The sequence below is a fragment of the Cricetulus griseus genome, chromosome 4 (genome assembly GCF_003668045.3).
Source record: "Cricetulus griseus strain 17A/GY chromosome 4, alternate assembly CriGri-PICRH-1.0, whole genome shotgun sequence".
Lineage (NCBI taxonomy): Eukaryota > Metazoa > Chordata > Mammalia > Rodentia > Cricetidae > Cricetulus > Cricetulus griseus.
The window spans coordinates 86,756,796-86,777,131 of NC_048597.1; the positions used below are offsets into that span (position 1 = coordinate 86,756,796).

Genomic DNA, 20,336 nt, shown 5'->3' on the forward strand with positions numbered 1-20,336 from the left:
GTATGCATACATACAGAGAGGTGTATTATGGATTCTGTGGCTTGAAACCTCTATTTAAAGGGCTTTGAGAGAACTGGAAACAGTGTGCTGCCTCTATTTCATTTTAGGCATGGGAATGTTTGGGCTAACTTTCCCTCCACAGTGGGTGTGGGCGTGGAGAGGGCAGAGGTCTCTTATACAGCATTCCTGTACTGAGGCCCCACTTGCTCAGCCAGAGCTGGAAGCTAAAATGTGACAAGTCATAAGAAAGATGACAACTGATAATAAATGGGATTCTGTGTCGTGGCTGTTGAAATCTGAGTGGTTTGGAGTTTTTCTTAAGAAGACAACCCATCCACTGCTACAAATTCACCACTGATGATTTAAAAGGTTAAAGGATAACAGGGAGAGGACGGAATAGAAGGGGAGGGGAGGGGAGTGGGAGAGAAGCAGAAGCCCTATCCAACACATAAATCTTAGACCCACTGTGTGTTCTTGAAGGCTTCCCAGGTTGGGATCTGAGGCAGGGCCAACTCTTGCCTTTCCGGATGGGATGGGGGACTCCCTCATCAGATGGGAACTGCCAGAACTTTCTCAGACCCGGCAAAGTTCCAACGCGAATTCCCCAGCCGGCCTTCCCTTCCCTCCACGTTCACATACTGGCAAAGCTCTCCAGGGTCATCATCTGGAAGCTACTACCCCCTAGGTAGAAAGCTTAAAGTGGGAGAAATGGGAAAGCAGGTGTTTTACCCGGTGGCTCCAAACGTCGTGTAAAGTAGGGCAGCTGCCTCTGTCCTCCACGAACACCAGTCCCAGGAAGGCAAAGGGAGTGGGTGTGGGGGAGTGGGCGACTTGGGAACATCCCAGGGTGGAGGATATGGGATTGTTAGGATGTGACCTGCACGATGTGGGATGCGCTGCTTTCCGATCTGGGCGCAGCAGGTGCTTGTTCTCCGACGACCCGAGGACACCAACGGTGCTCTCTCCAGAACCCCGGCAGCCTGAGCCCTGGTCCCGCCCCCCTCTCCGACCCCGTACCAGGCCAGCGTGGGGTGGGGGGGGCGGCGCCTACTCTAGGTAATCATTGTCCGCCGGGCGGCGGGAGCGGGGGTGGGCACCGCGGGGGGGCGGGCGGCGGGGCGCCTGCATAAAGGGGCGCGGCGCGGTGCCCTCCCGGCTCCGCAGCATGCCAGCCCGCGCCCCTCCTCGCTGCCTGCCGCGGCTGCTGCTGCTCCGTCTGCTGTCGCTGCATCTGTTGCTGCTCGCCCTGAGCGCCCGCTGCCTGCGCGCTGAGCCGGGTCAGGGCGCGCAGACCTGGGCTCGCTTCGCGCGCCCTCCCTCCCCTGAGGCCGCTGGCCTCCTCCACGACACTTTCCCCGACGGCTTCCTCTGGGCGGTGGGCAGCGCCGCCTACCAGACCGAGGGAGGCTGGCGACAGCACGGTAAAGGCGCGTCCATCTGGGACACGTTCACCCATGACTCTCCGGTCACCCCGGGCTACTCCGCGATCGCTGTGGCACCGTCGTCGGGTGCCCCATTGCCTCCTCTGCCTTCCACTGGAGATGTGGCCAGCGACAGTTATAACAACGTTTACCGCGACACGGAGGGCCTGAGAGAGCTGGGGGTCACTCACTACCGCTTTTCCATTTCGTGGGCACGCGTGCTTCCCAATGGCACCGTGGGCGCCCCCAATCGCGAGGGGCTGCGTTACTATCGGCGGCTGCTGGAGCGGCTGCGGGAGCTGGGGGTGCAGCCAGTGGTCACCCTGTACCACTGGGACCTGCCGCAGCGCCTGCAGGACGCCTATGGCGGCTGGGCCAATCGCGCCCTGGCCGACCACTTCAGGGATTATGCCGAGCTCTGCTTTCGCCACTTCGGTGGCCAGGTCAAGTACTGGATCACCATTGACAACCCTTACGTCGTGGCCTGGCACGGGTACGCCACCGGGCGCCTGGCCCCAGGAGTGCGGGGCAGCTCCAGGCTCGGGTACCTGGTTGCACACAACCTACTTCTGGTGAGTGCGAGGGGCCAGGCAGGGGGCCACCTTGGGGGACAGAGGGCCTCAGAGTGCCAGGGTCACTTCCAGGAAGCCGCACTTGAACCCCATTGCGAGGTCAACCAGGAGGAGACACCCCTCAGCAGCTCCGGGGCTTCCCCATAGAAGTGGAGTTAGAAACTGGAGGGAAATCCTGCGCGCGCGCGCGCGCGCATTAGGGCCCCTAAAAAAGGACACAGGACTCTCTCCAATGAGGAAAGAAGCCAGCGCCTTTCCCTGGGTGTTGCGAAGTTCCTAGAGGTAATGGCCAGAAGATTTGTTAGAAGTAGCTGCAGGGACGGAATAAAGAGGGTGAGCGACAGCAACACGTTTGTCCACAAGCTGTAGACAGGCATTGCACCCTGCGAGAACTTCGTGTTAATCCAGTAAAACCCGTCTTGCTAGTGGCACAAGGTTACTTTGCACCTAGTGCAAAGGTGTCAAAACCTCATTCCTGAACTGTTTGACCTTACGCTGTGTTTAGAAGTCCCTTCAGAGGCAGGGTTGGATAGGGAACTAGCTTGCCTCCACCATCAGTAACTAACCATCGGACTGAAGATCCCCTTTACACAGTACAAAATGGGCATAAAAACACAGAACTGACTACAGCTTGCTTGTGGCTTCACCAACATCTGTGTTTCCACAATGCTATCTCTAGTTGAAGGGATTCCTCACGGATGAAGTAGTTGCCAGGTTTAGCCACTGGTTCTGAATACCTTGAAGATAAAGGCTAATTCTAAACACTTTTTATTTAACCAGACAGGCACTTTAACCTAAGCTACGGTGCCAGGCCTGTTCTAAACACGTTCAATTAAACCTTAGCTGAGGCAGAACAGCTCTGGCCTATTGAGTGGACTCCGTGCTATGAGCTGCTGGTCACGTGATCTTGGTTAAATGACAGCTTCACAAAATCTGGGTTTGCTTGTGGTCCTGGTTTCGTGTTAGGTGTGTATCTTTTTATACCGGTACTTTTAGAATAGTGATTCCTAAGTGTTGCCAATCTGCCCATCTTTTAAAGGAACCAACAAGCCCTGAACCTGATCAGCTCAGTGGACAGATTAGTCTAGAAAGACAATGGTGGGAGTGGGTGTGAGGAGAATGGGGGTGGGCAGGATTGTATTAGCTTTTGAAGAAAAAAAAAACAAAAAACAAACTATCAGTTCCTACGAGAAACAGGTTAGGGTCCAGCTTAAGGCTCACTCCTTAGAATTTAAATCATGCAAATTGTAGTTTTTAGAGTGCATATTAGTAAATAAACACCATGTCTATGGAAGTGGGCAACTGCTATTCTGGTGGCTAATGATCATTTATAACATGAAAGATGGCATGAGCACGCTCTCCTGCTCCCTGCCCGTCCTATGCTTAACTTTGCAGTTGTATTTTTGAGGAATTACACAAAATGCTGCCAAACACTAACTGCCCTTTGCAGAAATGCAGTGGACTTTGTAGCCATGAGAAATTAGTAACAGGCAGGCACGTGGCTCATTTTTGCTGATGTCGTACATGAAATTCCAGCTACTGTAAAATATTAATTTTATTTCTTTATTTCCTTTGGGTTTAGAATTTAGCCACTCTCTTACCTTATTTATAAGTGAGGGGTCACACGTGAACGCCATTGTGTAAGATTAGTTTATGGAGCTTCGGGTGCTGTTTCTCAGTGTTAGTGTGATGGAGGGGGTGGGTTTACTTTATCTGAAAAAGTCAAAATGTGCAGATTTTGGTAATGGGAACTTTTGGTTTAGATACTGATGGTTTTGGGAAGAGTTAGGGGCCCCTGAGCCCTTGGAGTATTAATTTGTATTTCAGAGTGCATGAATGCTGGGAAAGGATACAGTGAGCCAACATCTCTCTCCTGTGCTTCCACTAATCTACAGGCGGGCTTTGGGGACTGGGGTGGGGGAGGGGGAGGGGACTTTTCCACCAGATCTACAGGCCAGCTTTGCAGACTGGGGCGGGGGCTGGAATCTCCAGCTCATGGGGATTTGAGAATCACTCTCTGATGACTTGTAGAGCCTGAGTCTGGGCAAACTTCCTACAAGTTTGGAAGCCCTGCTCACAGTGGTGTCTAGGTAAATTCTTTTGCAGCTTCCTGTTTCGAACTTGGAAGGACCTTGGCCATGGTGTGGGGTGGGGTGGGATGAAGGAGGGTGCTCCTTGCAGAGCGTGGAGCTGGCTGCTTTGCTCATCTGAGTTCTACAACATGATATACCTTCCTCCTCTGGCTGGCAGGCAAACATCTCAGTTTTCACAGCTTGTGAGATAAGGTTCTTGATACCCCCCTTCCCCCGGTAAAGTTTGTATTTGGGGAGTCTATCCTGAGGGTGTCTCTGAGATTTTGTTATACCTATGGATTTCTGAGAGGTCTGGAACCAAGCTGAAGGTACATTTGGCTCCACCCCTCCTCATTTAGAGGGGAATTCTAGCATGTCTTGGTATCAAAGCTCACATTTTGGCTGCTCTTCCACATCCTATTTCTAAACCATTGCTCTTACTTTCTTAACTCAATTCCTAAGCTCAGTTTTCAGATTCCCACTGTCTCATGGTTTCTATTGCTGTGATGAAACACATGACCAAAAGTAACTTGGGGGGGGCGTTATAGCTTGTAGTTCATCATCCAAGGAAGTCAGGGCAGGAACATGAGGCAGGAGCTAATGCAGAGGCCATGGAGGGGTGCTGCTTACCGACTTGCTCCTCGTGGCATGCTCAGCCTGCTTTGTGATAACACCCAAGACAACCAGCCCAGGGGTAGAACCACCTATGGTGGGCTGGACCCTCTATCAATCACCAAATAAGAAAATGCCCACAGGTTTGCCTATAACCCAGTCTTACAGAGGCATTTTCTCAACAGGGATTCCTCCTCTTAGATGACTCTAGCTTGTGCCAAATTGGCATAAAACCAGCCAGCACACCAACTTTCTCCTGTGTCTTTTCTTGATAACTGAACATTCCTTTATCTTTGATGTGCCTTCTTTACTGTGTCTGAAAATGGTGGAAGATCCAGAGCTCTGTCTTGGGGCCTCCCATTGAGAAGCCCTCTGTGTGAATCTTGGGACCCCCCACCTCTGCAATCCCAAGCAGCCAGATTCAGTCTCCAGGTGGCACTTCTCTGAACACCTAAGTCTGACAGTCTTGTCCATTTAGCTAGTAGTCAAGGCAGGTCACAAGCAACATGCCTAAGACCAAATTCACATTTCCCCATCTGTCTTAGGGTTTCTATTGCTATGAAGAGACACTATGACCATGGCAACTCTTGTAGAGGAAACATTTAATTGGGGTGGCTTACAGTTCAGACGTTCAGTTCATTATCATGGTAAAGAACATGGCAGCATGCAGGCAGACATGATGCTGGAGCTGAGAGTCCTATATTTTGCAGGCCACAGGAAGTTAAACTGAGACACTAGGTGATATCCCAAGCATAGGAAACCTCAAACCCTGCTCCACAGTGACATAGTTCCTCCAACAAGGCCACACCCACTCCAACAAAGCCACACCTCCTGGCCGGGGGTTGGTGCCTTTAATCCCAGCACTCTGGAGGCAGAGGCAGGCAGATCCCTGTGAGTTCGAGGCCAGCCTGGTCTCCAGAGTGAGTGCCAGGATAGGCTTCAATGCTACACAGAGAAACCCTGTCTCGAAAAACCAAAAAAAAAAAAAAAAAAAAAAAAGCCATACCTCCTAATAATGCCATTTCCTATGAGATTATGGGGCGCCAGTTACACTCAAACTACCATACCACCTGTGTTGTAATCCTCTACTCTTTCCATTGGTCAGGCTCCAGTCTGACTCTTCCCTCCCTCCCTCCCTCCTTCCTGTTCTTATGTCTCAAGGCTTGGACCCCAAGCCTTGAACTTGCTGGGCAAGATCTGTACCACCAAGCTATATCTATGATATGATTGGTGCTCAGGCTACCCTAGGATTTTGCCTCAGTAATGCCTTGGCTTAGTCCCCTGCTCCCTGCCATGTGGCTTGATGGGTGTATTCTGAAGGAGCATCATTGTGTGTGAAGGAAACAAACCTTGCCTGCTGGAATCCTACCTACTCCCTAAGAACCCCTTTGCATATGTCTTTGACCTCACACTGGAACACCATTCCTCCCTTCCATGGAATTCCATGATACTCTGGTGCCTCTTAGCATAGTCTCTATGTTTAACCCCCCCGCCCCCATTAGCTGGTCAATTTTCTTAAGCAAAAAAACCTTGTTCCCTTCTTCTACTTCTTTCTTAAATGCCAACCTGGGGCTGGAGTGATGGCTCTGTATGTGAGAATGCTCACTGCTCTTGCAGAGGACCAGGGTTCGGTTCCTAGCATCCACAGGGAGGCTCACAATGGCGGTAACTCCAGTTCTAGGTGACCCTAGAACCTCTTAGGGCCTCTTCGGGATCCTGCATGCCCATCATGCACATAAACTGAGTACGGTCACACACAAATACATGAAAGAAAAAATCTTAAACAAAAAAAAATCTAATTTGCTCTTGGTGAGCACTGGAGCTGCATCCCAGCTATTCAATGGCTTAGCTTTGCTTTTTTTGAGGAAGCTGTTCCTTGTGTCAGTGTGTCTATCTACCTAGCCATCTTCTGGTAGGATGGGTGATACCAAGCCTAAGCAGAGCCTACCCTGAGTAGGTAAAATCTGGCACTCAGAGTGAAGTGTGAAAAGTCATTGCTGTATGGCTCCATTGTAGCCACTTCTAGTTTAGAAGCTGTCAGAAGTCTCTCTACTCCATCATGTAGATGGAGTGAGTGGTGAAGTCTGTATTAACTTGAGTGAATATTGGAGAAAACTTTGTCATCTAGTTGAACTTTCATCCCTCTAGTTATTAATGTGCCATGCATTCAGATGATACACAGTGTGTACTTTCAAGCCACACTTAGGGAATTTCCCTCTTATTAAAATGCCTTTGGAAGTATGAACTGGGTTGAAGGTTAATATATTTTATAGAACATGGCTGAATTCAGTGTGCATTTCATCAGAAACAGTTGAACAGCCTCTTAAGGCACTTGACTTGCGTCTCTATGCATACCTGATTGAACACAATGTTCTCTGGAGGTTTAAAGTCAAGTCCAAGAAAAAGAACTAGGGAAGTACTTTCAAATCATACTAATGTTCAAAAATGTCAATTGTGGGACTGTGGCGATGGCTGAGGGGTTGAGAGCACACACTGCTCTTGCAGAAGATCAGTCACAGTTTGATTCCCAGCGCCCACACTGGGTGACTCACAACCACTTGCAACTCCAGCTCCAGAGGATCCATCGCCTCTGGCCTCCTCAGGCCTGGGTGATAACCTCCCCACTCCCACATATACATAATTAAAAAGTAGCAAAAACAAATTATTACAGTGTCCGCTGCTCTGAAGTGGAAAGAGGAAATGTAAATGCTAAATACTTAAATGATGTCAGGGTCCATTTTCTGGGCACATCCGCCTTAGCCGAACTGTAGTTAGCTGAACTGTAGTCAGCCCTGGCATCTGTACACTCAAGACATAAGTTAATCTGTCGTTTTTTTTGAAATGCCATTGTTCTGCACCACTGTTGATCATAATTCATTTGTGAGCAAGGTGCTTTACTTCCCAGAATGCTATTTCTGAAGCATCTAGGTGAGGGGTGGGAATAGAAAGCATGCCTGCTCTCGCAGGAGGTGAGGGAGAGAGCAGGAGCAACAGTGCCCAGTTATTGCATGCTCTGAGATCCGCACCTTCTGCAGAAAAGCCCCAGGAGTTATACTTAGAACTCACACTTAAGTGGGCACACAGTGTGCTTTTTATGTGTGCCTGTGCTGTGTGGAGTGCTTTTGGTGTGACGTTACTTATTGCTGTATCTTGGGATGCATTCGTTCTCACCATTTAAAGACTTAACACCATGGCTACAATTTGTGAGTCAGGACAGGCAGACAGACCCTTCTCATACTTGTGACACTTTGAGGTGACAATGTGTATGTACTATTTCTATCTTTTAAGATTTATTTATTTTATTTTATGTGTATGGGTGCTTTGCCTGCATGTATGTATGTGATCACATGCATGTCTGACGCCCTCAGAGGTCAGAAGAGGGTGTCTATTAAATTTATTTCCATGTCAATAAGTGCCTTTTTAGATGCTAAAGAGAATGGTAGAGTAGGAAAGGGGCTGGGAAATCCAAGTCAAATTTCCTCCCAGAATGATCCCTCTGGGGTCCTCTAACTTCTGTGGCACCTCTACTCCTCTCAAGTTGCCCCTGGGTTTCATCTTTTGTTTTGAATTGAAACCTGCTATCACAGAGCTCAGTCTCTGGTTGTCTCTTTACCTCTCTAAATCTCAAAGAATGAAATGAATCATGTTTGCATAGGGTAGCTGATGTGGGTCCAGTGCTTATCTCCCTCCAAACCTCAGGTTGAGAATTAATTGCTGCTGTAGTAGGTGGAGCCTGGGTGTCAGAGATTAATGCCTTTGCAGGTGGAGTGGACAGCACATCCTAAGGTTGATCTGTTGCAAAAGAGATCTTGGCCTCTGCTTGCTGTCTCTCCTGAGTATGGTCTCTTGCCACATGGCGCCCTCTATCCCATGATGCATTTGGGAAGGCTGTATGCAGTTCCTTGATCTTGGCCTTCTTAGCCTTCTGAATTGTGAGAACCTAGACCATGATACTGTTATAGCAATGGAAAAAGGACAGAGGCAACAACTTTCTAAATATTTGAAGAGGCCAGTGTGTGCTTCCTAAGTGTTTCCCCTGTGTGTTAAATAGTCTGCTTCAAGATACTGGGACCCTGACACTTAGGGACTTTTTCCCAGCACAGCAGGTGTAGGGCACAAATGTAAACTTTGGATGGGACTCTCTCTCTCTCTCTCTCCCTCTCTCTCTCTCTTGCCTCTCTCCCTCCTTCTCTTTTTCTCTCATCTCCCCCCTCTCTCTCACCTCTCTCTGTCTCCTGACTCCCCCTCCTGATCTTTCAGCATGAGATGGAGGCAAAGGGATGGGAAAGTAGATAGAAAAGACAGTCTGCATTGTCTGGCTCCTCCCCTACCCACAGTGTTTCATGAGAGGAGGTGATGGATGTGTGAGACGGGACATAGAATCAGAACAGGACCCGCAGAGAACACAGATGCCTGGCATCCATGTGCATTTATAGCTCTTTCTGTAGGCTGGTGTGTCCACAGCCTCACTGGGCAAGAGGTCCTTGTAGAGTCTGTGGGACTCTGTCCCCACCCTTGTTTTCTTTGAATCCCAACCACAGGCCCTCTTCCTCCAACCCTTCCCCCACTGACTGTCCCAAGTTCTCCCATAATGCTGTGTGCTTCTCTACACACCAGGATGCCTTGCTTGCCAGAAGGGAGTGGCCGTCTAGCCTGTGCTCAGATGTGCTCTTCCTGAAGCCAAAGGGCAGCATGGCTCTTTCTTACTGTTTGATACGCACAGAAGACCCCTGGCCTTCCATTGTATGTAACATGGGATCCTTGGGGGTGCAGTTAAATGGGGGACTTTGCACCTCTTGCTGAATAGGGTCATGTGTCCAAGCCTGTATTACCTGACATAGGACAGCAGGCTCCTTTTTCTTCTACTTTGCCCTTGACTCTGGGAGGGGCTGGTTGCAGTATGACAGGGGTTTAAAGTGACAGAGAGGGACAAAGGAAGACTTCTGTCTTACCTCACTTACAGATTAACAGGCAGGGGCAGGGTGTAACTACCATCAGGCAGTCATACTAAGACACTCGAAGGCCTTAGTAGAAATAAGTATTGACAATAGTAGGGGCACCAAGCTAATTTTGAAGGGTGGGAGGGAAGGGCAGTGGTTAGGGAAAACTATACAGGGGAGATCAAGGGCTGCCAGGCTGTCTCTCTTTGTGGAGGCTGCTTTGGGCTTTCTGGGCCAGGCAGTATCTATTTGGTGGGAACTACTCTGTAGACATGAGGAAAGCCCCAGGCAGTGTGTCCTCAGATGGCATGGCTGGGATCACATAATGCTTTTTGCATGGAAATAGCTGGCCTGGCCTGTGCTGGGCGAGATATGCCAGACTCACCAAGTAGGCAGCACTTAATGAAGGTCTGTGAGACAGGCCCACACTGTCTGGGGTGAGTAGCCAAAGGTGACAGTTCATTCAAAACTCAGTATTTGGAAGGTATGGATGGGAAAGGACCAGAAGCTGGAGGGATGGGGCCTGGGCATCTTCAAGGCTTGCCACATTTGCTATGCAGAGAAGAGCCGTGTTCCAATGTGCAGAGTACACAGCTTTCTGTTCCTGTTGTACAAGACTGCATTGGTAATTTTGGCTGCCACCTCACTGAGGCTTGGATTAGTCTATAGTCAGCTAAAATTCTCTCAGGCTCTTCACTCCCCGTGCATTGCTGTTAAACCAGACTGTGGCCGTCATCACCTTCGGGAATTTATCTTTGAATTTGCAGTCTTAAATGCCATTGAGACAGAGCTTCCCATAGGTGGAAAGTTAATTTTTTTTAAATTGGAAATAATAGAAATGTAGGAACATTTCCGGATAAGCATAAGGAATAGTGTCACATGACGAATTTGGTGGAATACTCTTAACTGGCTGTTGAGACACTGACATTTGATTAGAATGCCACCCGAAGTCTACTGTGAAGAAGGAAAAAGCTGGCTCTGACACCACGTCTCTGCTGGAGAGATGTGTGTGAATAACACTGCATCATTCACAGTTCTCTGACTGTGGTGTTCTTTCTTCTCCCAGGAACCCCATGTGGCGTGCAGATCCAAGAACAAGAGTAGGTCTTTCCATTTGTCCCCTCCAAATAGTGTACAGCCCACCAGTGCTGGAGATCCATGTCTTACAGCAGTTCTACATTAACACCCCAGACATTTTCTATCTGTCATTTGGGAACAGCTAATGAGAATCATGACCACAACACAGCTGCAGTGGTGCCTCCAATGAGATAGCAGCTGGTGCCATCGGCCAGTGTCAGTGTAAGAGGGCCAGCCAAACTGTTAGTGTCCATCAAACAGGAAGCCGGTGGATACTGTCTACTATAAAAGAGTTTGAGCAGTGTAAATTAAAAAATAGAAAATCATGATTGCACAGTGATTTTTTCCCCCGCTGTGCAGGAGAGATAGGGAAAAATGGAGTGAGGAGGCAGGGAACTGTAATTTTTTAACCTAGATTTCTCAGAATTATATTTGACTTTTGTAAAGATTTATTTTTATTGTATGTCTATGTGTGTTTGTCTGTATATGCACCATGTGCTGTTTAGCTTTTTATTAAACCAATCAGAGTGATATATCTTCACAGTGTACAAAAAGATTATTTCACAACACATGTGGTGCTGGGAATTGAACTGAAGTCCTCTGGAAGAGACGCCAAGTGCTCTTCACTGCTGAGCTGTCTCTCCAGCCCCAATATATTTTCTTTTTAAATCACAAACATATATTACTGCCATAAAAATGAAAAGGAAATAGGTATTTTTTATCATCACTTTTAAAAATTAATTTGGCTAGTCATAACATTCCAGCCCAAAGAGCTCATTTTGAGTCAAGCTTTGGAACATTTCTGTGCTTTCAGAATTGTGTCTTGTGAGTTTTCCTGTCTGATTACAAACAGTGAAAGAGAAATAAAGCTATGAGTGGATCCTGTGGGATGGTTTGAGTCACCTTTTCAAGTAGAACCCTCCCAATCGTGTTTCACATGTCTCTCGGTCTTTGTTATTAAGAAGGAACCTTCACATTTCTGTTTACCTTTGAATGCTTTCAAAACACTGCTCTTTAAACAGAAACTGTACTATGTTGTATATGTCCTGCTTTTCTTCTTTTTAACCCCAAGTATGTCACACAAAGGTCTATCAAGTATAAAGTTATGACATATAGAGATTTAACTATTGTGTTGCTAGATGAGCTAGTCAGTGCTATCAGATTATTTGAGGCTAATTTGCTGGATTTATTCTATTAATTTGTGATGGCCTCCAATCATCTTTTCTTTGGTACCAATGCATTCTCTTTAACTCTCACATTACATTTTGCTCATGGGTCTATTACTATGAGATCTACATTTGCTTCCTTTTAAAATTAAGACCTTCAGGGCTGGAGAGATGGCTCAGCGGTTAAGACGGCTGCTCTTCCAGAGGACCTGAGAGGATCCACATGGCGGCTCACCAATGTTGTAACTCCAGTTCCTCAGGGATCTGATGCCACCGTCTGGCTTCCTTGGACAATGCATGTACGTGGTGCATATACACACATGCAGGCACATACTTTTACACATAAAGTTAGAATAAATCCCCCCAAAAGAAGAATGTCATCCTTTGTGTGCTCAGTGTTTTGTGGTCCTTCAGGGTGTCTGATGGCTGCTGCACGGCCCAATGCTGGTTCTGTGAGGCCACTCTTGGAGCTGATGGCTTTGGAATGGATGTAGACTCCTACAGACTTGCTGTCTTTGGTGCCTAGGGACCACATCCAAAAGGAGGTGGGTCCATAGGAGCACACCAGGTCACAGAACCCAAATGCTGCATTCTTTTCCTTTCTTCTCAGGCTTACAATGTCCCCTTTGTGCCAAGGAAAGACAGAGGAAGCAGCTGTCCTCTGCACCAACGTGGCCTCCCTTCTGCTGAATGTCCCCCACTCATTCACCGCAAGGGTCCTGCTGTTGTGTTTGGGGGTCTTGTTCTCTCCTCTTTTCTTGAACCCGTCTCCCCGCCTCACCCTGCTTCCCTAGTCACAGAACCAGAAACCTTGGTGCAGAGAGGCACCAAGACAACCTGTGCATCATCAAAGAAATTGGGAAGCCAGGCAATAATGGAAAGAGGATTTATTTACACTTTGGCCCAAACAGAGACAGGAAGACGCCTATCTTTCTCCCCCTCTTTTCTGTAGGAGTGTTACAATTTCATAGAAAAGATGGGAGGCGGGGAAGATCCAGAAATATGCATATGTCAAAGCTGTGAAATCTCTCCCTGGAAGACAAGTTCCTCCTCTAGCTGACACCAGGCTTCACTTTCCTTCTCCCAGGATTGAATTCCGGGAGCCTGGATTTACTGCTTTGAAGTCCATTGTTTTAATAGTCCAGTCACACAAGGGAGGAGCAAGAGTGGCTCTCTTTAGAATATCCTCTCCTGTCAGAGTATCAGCTCTATAACCTTAATTTGTGCTCATATTCTCCACCAGATATACCCTGACCTCCAGATTAAAACAGTTGCTCCTAGCGGCTCAGCCAAATAGGAAGTGAAGGAGATAACTTGGAGTGGGGGCGGCCTTCTGGGAGACCAGGCAACATGCCACTCACAGGTGCTGCTGGTGAAACTCATCACAAAAGATTCACGGACTTGCTGTCTCAGCTTGTGAATAGAAGGCTCAGTCCCACTCACTTTTAAAAAAGAAAACAAACAAACCCCTCTGGGATGACAACGGTTCCAGAAAATACAATCTGAGGGTTCTTGGGACACTCCCACCCCCAACCCCTCCCCAGGCCACCACCACAGTCACCGCCATTAGAAGTCATTTCTTTGTTACCACTGTGAAGCCAAGAGACTTCTGTGCTGCTGTTAAAACCACGGAATGCTGGTTTGAAAATGAATCTGGGCAAAGACCAGGACATCAGCAGCCTTTTCTTTGAATGATCAAAGTCATCTTTGGGAATTATTTCTGATCATGAAGGCAGGTTGTAAGGAACACTGTTCCTGGTCTGGACACGGGGCAGAAGGATTGCCTGTGTCTGGGGCTGAGGCCTCAGAGCAGCAAGATTGCTGGTCAGTCTTATTCTCTGACTCACTCAGCTGTTTGCCATGGGTGAGGGAATTTAAAATCCCTGAAGGTGTACATTACCTCATAGAAAATGGAGAGGCTGCTGGCAGGGCTATGTGTGGAGTCTTCCCTGCAGAGATGTAAATAAAGAGGTTAGCAACAGAAGAAAAATAGCCATCTCCCCCCCCCCCAAAAAAAAAAAACCAAACCACACATCTCTGAAAAATCAGCTTCCGTCTTTGTCACACCAGGTCCTTGTGTTCCTCTTCCTCCCCATCCTCCTCCTTGTCTTCCTCCCCCTCCTCTTCCCTTTTGTCTTCTTCCTCTTCCTCCTTCCCTTCCTCGTCTCCCCTTTTCCTCTTCCTCTCTCCTTCCTCTTCCTTCTTCCCCTCTTCTTCCTCCCCTCATTTCCTCTTCTTCCTCTTACGTTTCCTTTTCTTCTTCCTTCCCCTCCTTTCTCATCTTTTCATCCCTCTCCTCCTCTTCTTCCTCCTCTTTCTCTTCTTCCTTCCCTTCTCCTCTTCCTCCCTTCCTCCCCTTCCTTCTCCTCTTCCTCCTTGAAGCACCTGTAGCATTCCAGCATTCTTTGTAATTCACATCTTCAGTGTTTGTTGGTGCCCGCCACTCCTCTTGCTTGGAGAACACAGAAGGCCCCAGAAACAGTGTCCTGTCATTGTCCGCACTGCATGCTCATGTTTTTATGATCATATCTACTTCAGTGGTCACAGTCATCCAGGCCATGCTTAGGGTGACGCCAAAACCTGTGGCCTGAGTAACATTCCAGCACACATAGGTAAACAGGAAGAGGGCGGGAGGGCGGATGGATTGCTTTTCCCTAACCACAAATCTATAAAGCACACCGCATTTTTCTGCAATCTTTCCCCATCTATTGATGGAGAAGCACATCCACGTGTCACCCCCCCCCTCCAGCAGTTGAGGTGTTCTTGCCTGTAAGTGGAAGTGAGTTATTTAAGAAGCAAGAGAGCCTTTGGGCTAATCACCAGGTAGGGTGAGGGAGAGTGGGGCTGCCCGGGTGATTGAGGCAAAGCAGGAGAACCTGGTGAGAAAGGCTAACAGGTAGAGAGTAGAGGTGCAGTTGTGTGAGAAAACACTGACCTCAGTGCTGCTGAAGCAAAGAGAGAAGCTGTTTGATGAGGGTGTTCCAGAATGACGCGGGCGATGATCGTGATAGATGCTGACATGAGAGAGCCTGTTTGGCAGATGGACTGCGGGTAGCCTTTGCTGACCTTGTGATGGTACTTATCTCAGAGCTCACGGTCTTGTCTCTGTTCTCCATCTAACCGTGTGCCTCCCTCCCTGTTCCTCCACGGTTCACTGCTATTAGAAAAACAGAGGTACAAACTGGAATATTGGCACTCCTGCATGTGTCTAGGAATGACAGTGGGCTTGCCCTCTAACCCAGTGACAAATCTGGCCATGAGCTGGGATACTTCATTAACAATCTAACACCATATGATTTGTACGCATATGGGTTTTGCCTGCATGTATGTCTGTGCATCACGTGCAGGCAGTACCTAAGGAGATCCGAAGAGGGTGCTGTACCCCCTGGGACGGGAGTTACAGATGGTTGTGAGCCACCATTTGGGGGCTGGGAAGAGAACCCAAGTCCTCCACAAGAGTGGCTTGACCACGGAGCCACCTATCCAGGTCCTAGAAGGATTTTTGTAGCAATGTGGTTTAGTACCAAGTAGAGTGATTTAATGAATGGTGTCAAGTTCTACACAGATAAACACTGAGGTACAAACCTTAGTCCAAGATTTACTGATGTTTGCCTAATATGAGCTATGAAATTTCTTTTCCTGGAATGCCCCATGTAGACTAGGCTGGCCTCGAAATCACAGAGATCCTCCTGCCTCTGTCTCCCGAGTGCTGGAATTAAAGGTGTGTGCCACTATACCTGGCTTCCTTTAAAGAATTTTGAAGCAAGTGAAATAGACCTTTTCCGTACCCTACTTAGAAAAACCAAGACAAGATGATCTCAAGTGTCAAAATTCCAAAGCTACAACTTGATTTTAAAATCTACCTTGGCTTTCATTATGGTGCGCTGCTAGAGCTTGCCAGTTGGAGAACTACAAGTAAATATGTAAATCTATGCAAATATATGCATTTGATGAACCTGGACTGCGATCAGCTGGAGGAAAAGATGGGCTTTGTGAGGATGCAGAACTGAAAACGAGCTTCAAGGACCTGACTGCAGGATGTTACTTCCATGTGTCAGTACTATGAAACTCCATCTTTCTCTTACAAACAAACACACATACCCACATGCATGTAGGCACATACAGGCACACCCACACACATGCACACTGCTCCTTAGTAACTGCTGTGAAAATGCCAGGTCTAGTGCACAGTGGGATGAGACGTGTGGAACAGAGCCATGATTATCCCAGACAATCACACCCTGCATCAGCGGGTGAAGCCAGATGATTCTTGCTGGAGCCTAACCTGCCTTCCAAGTAATGGTCAATGGTGGGAATGGGAGTGATATTCTTTTCCATCCTGTGCTTCAAGCCACCTCTCAAAACTCCTACAGCTGTCACCTTCATCAGAACTGTAGTAGTGTCTGCATTTTTGGGGGAAAAAGTCATCCCTGCTTCCAGATGCTCACATTTTTTTTTCTGCAGCAGGTGATTTGAGCATCGAGACCTTGATCATGCTCTCAGAATTTCAGCTCACCTCTTGGTGCTCCTGTCAAATCCACATCACTTCACATTATGGACTTTTCATGCCAACTGTGGTGGTGCACACCTTTCATCCCAGTGCTTGGGAGATGGGGGCAGGCAGATCCCTATGGGTTTCAGACCAGCCTGGTCTACAGAGTGAGTTCCAGGGCAGAGTGAGAGGCTGTGTCCAAAAAAACAAAACAAAACCAACATTTTAAAATATATAAGCAAGCAAACACCTGTTCATATTCTGCTCTCCCAGTCTCTACTGTGAACTTATTTTCTAAAAGCCATGAACTATTAGTCCTTTATGCCAGTTATGTGGGTAGCGTTATTTTCACAGCACACTGGGCATGTTCTTAGATCTGGGCCTTCAATCTGTAGTTTACAGAAGATGTTGTAAAGATTTTGTGCTCCCAATATGTCCTCCCTAAAAGGTGGCAGAGGCTTGAAAAGAGAATCACTTGTTTGACTTAAGCCTTATGGTCTTATTTTTTTGGGGGGGGAGCGGTCCAGATGATTTGGTGAAATAAAAGCCAGTCAAAAAAGAACTATTCAATCAATGAAACCACTTGGTAGCCAAGGAACAGGAATTGCTAGAGCAGTGGTTCTCGACCTTTCTAACACTGAGAACTTCTAATACAGTTCCTCATGTTGTGGTGGCTCCAAGCCATAAAATTATTTCATCGATACTCCATAGCTGGAATTTTGCTACTGTTATGAATTATAATGTAATGTGTATATCTGATATGCAGGATACCTGATATGTGACAACCAAGGGGGTCTCGACCACAGGTTGAGAACCCCTGCCCTAGCTCCTCCAGTGTTAATACCTTAGGAACTCTGAGAATAAATTTGGCATCTCTAGCTCTTATATTTTTCAGACATTACAAGTTTAAAATGTATGCAACTGTTGTGTTTTTACATTTGTGACAGGGATGACTGAAAGGTGCAGGAAGGGGAGATCAGTGAATCAATAATTGCTGAATGGCAAGATTTAATTAGTTGAACGATCCAAGGCTTCCAGCTACTGAGAAATTAAAAACAGCTAAACAATCAGGATAGATGAGTGCCAGTGTCGAGAAACAGAGCAGTGGGTAATTTGCAGTGGAAATTCTCTAAGCTTGGAAATCCAGGGCTTTAAGATCTTTGTGTGTGTGTGTGTGTGTGTGTGTGTGTGTGTGTGATGAGCAATATGTACTCATTACATAACAGTCAGAAAAAAATCAGATAAGTAGGACAGCATTAGAAATGTCCGTGTTCCCCTAGGAGAGACAATAAAGGTTAATCATGCACTTGGTACAAATCCTTGAAAATGCTGTGCTAGTTTTTTTTGGTTTTTGTCACCTTGACTTATTAGAGGGAATGCCAATTGATAACATACCCCCATAAGACTGGCCGATAGGCAATTCTATGTGCTATCCTCTTGATTAAGGATTAATGTGGGAGGGTCCAGCCCACAGTCAGCAGTGTTCCCCTGGGTTGTAAACCGAGGTAGACAGAACGGGGGGGGAGGGACAGGGGGCAAGCCAGTAAGCAACATCCCTCTATGGTCTCTGCTTCAGTTCCTGCTTGAGTTCCATCTCCCACCCTAGTTCTCTCAGTGAAGGACGGAGTGGATGGAGTGATGGATGAAGGTGTAAGCTGTAAGAAACTCTTTTCTTCACAAGTTGTTTTTGGTCATGGTCTATTACAGCCACAGAAAGAAAACTAAGACACCTGTCCCGTGTATGACACTTATACATGTCTATGGTCCCATGGATTAGCTAACATTCTGCACAGTTATCTGTAGATAAATATAATTCAGTTGGTTTCTGTCTTGACTTCCCTCAGTGATGACTATGATAGGGATATGTAAGGCAAATAAACTCTTTCCTCCACAAGTTGCTTTAGGTCTCAGTATCTTTATCATAGCAACAAAAAGAAACTGAACAGAGTCCTAAGTAATTGGCTGGGTGATGCTGTCATCAGTAAGGACCTTGCCTGAGTTTGGTCTATAGAACCCATGTGGGGAAAAAAGGTCACAGTCTGTGCTCTTGTAATCTTAGCACTGAAGAGGCAGAGAGAGGCTGGCCCCCCGGCGGGGTCACAGGCCCAGCCAACCTAGTGTAGTTGGTGGGTTTCAGGCCAATGACAGACACTGTCTCAAAAAACAAGATAAAAAGCCCCTGAGGAATGATACCAGAGGTACACACACACACACACACACACACACACACACACACACACACACACCATACACACACTACATACACCAAACACAATACACTACATACATACACACACACACATACAGACACCGTACACACCCTACACACACCACACATAACACACACACACACAAACACACACACACACACATACACACACACACACACACTCAGTAAAGGCAAGACAAGTCATCCTAGGTGCCAGATTCTGTTCTGTTTGTCTACCTGATTGTCAGGTTCGGCATTGTGTAACTTTTAGGGAACTCTATGTGGAGACAGCTGGCTATTTTGTGGATGGAAAATATTGAAGGTTATTTTGGGGAAATCATTAGATGAGTGTTTTGTGGGAGACTGATTGAAATTCTGTTGAGGAACTGCAGTTTGTAATCCACAGAATTGTGCTGATACAAATAAGAGGATAATTTGGTCTATAAACATGGGCATTAGGCCAGTCAGCAAGCTTGTGTAAGTCACTCAACACAGCAGTGACCTTGAGAAAGTCCTCAAATGTGTTCTTAAAGCTGAGGTAAGGATGACAAAAAGGAAAGAAAACAAAAACAAAGACAAAAACCAGCCCTATTTTCCCTTAAAATGTTTCAACCATTTGTCTTCTTAAGAAGGTCCCTCTGGGACCTTACATCACTGCTCTAGGATGTAGAGAGATACACATGGATAACTGAATTATTTTCTGTTTATGGACTGTACTTCAGTCCTTTCACTGTTGGTCTCAGTTAATTTAATTAAGATTTTAAATTAATTTTCACAGGATTAAATTAATCTTGTAAGAATTATCCCATTTTAATTTTTAGTTTTAAATCTAAGGAATAGTCAGGACAAAGTGACCCATTGAGTGTGGTCCTGAGATGTGTTAGAATGAGTGCTAATCTCACCTGGGACTTTCTTACTTTTAGCTTCAACTGCCCAGCTTTCTGCCAGGCATCCTCCTTGAGACAGTAGTTCTATGACTTGAAGATAATTTCATCTCCTTGATTTGGGGCATCCTTTGCTGTCTGGGATTTCTCTCCTCTCTTACATCCCACATGTAGCATCAGCAAGCTACACCGATTCCATTATCTGGCCACTTGTCAGTATCTACTCTTCCAGGGTCATAATTCACCAAAGTGAATTCCAGCCAAAGTGCCATCATCTTTTGCCTTGCACCATCATTATTGCAGTAGCTGCCTAACTGGTCTGTTGGGTTCCCTGTTGCCTTCCCATTCTCCGCCTCATATCCAGTCATCTTTCAAAACTCATAAACCAAGTGTCATTGAGACCACAGTCAAAGAATAAATGCATGGCTCTCACTAGGCGACAGTCACAATCTCAATCATCCATGTAAAGACTTCGTAAGCCTCACCCCAAGTGACTAAGACAAGAAGTCTTTCAGAACCTGGGCTTTTCAACATTTTCACATACATGATGAGATGTCTTTGAGTGGGACCCGAGTCAACAGAGGCTTCATTTACGCCTTGTGTACAGAAGCTAGTATGATCAGTTTTTACAGGGCATCTGCCTCTTGAAAGAGAACCCTGACATGAAGGCTGATAGGCCTAAACCTGTGGTGGTTGGATTGGGTCTCAAGGAATGTTGAGTTTTGGAGCATTTCAGAGTTAGGGTTTTGCGGGCTGGCATATTCAACCAGGATCAACTTATTTAATCCTCAGAAGGATGGGGATGGGAGATGTCATTGCTATCCTTAGTTTATATTTCTGGTTGTAAGCCTAGCCTTTAACGGCGGAGCCATCTCTCCAGCTCGCTATCCC

The 20,336-nt window shown here is 46.9% G+C and overlaps 1 protein-coding gene across 1 annotated transcript in view; it reads left to right on the forward strand.

Moving 5' to 3' along the window:
- The first annotated feature begins 1,165 nt into the window (after positions 1-1,165).
- Kl (klotho) overlaps positions 1,166-20,336 on the forward strand; it is a 31,281-nt gene continuing 12,110 nt past the window's right edge. The window contains exon 1 of the mRNA XM_027413754.2: positions 1,166-1,993. Within this exon, the coding sequence (XP_027269555.1) occupies positions 1,166-1,993 (828 nt within the window). The remainder of the gene's footprint in view (positions 1,994-20,336) is intronic.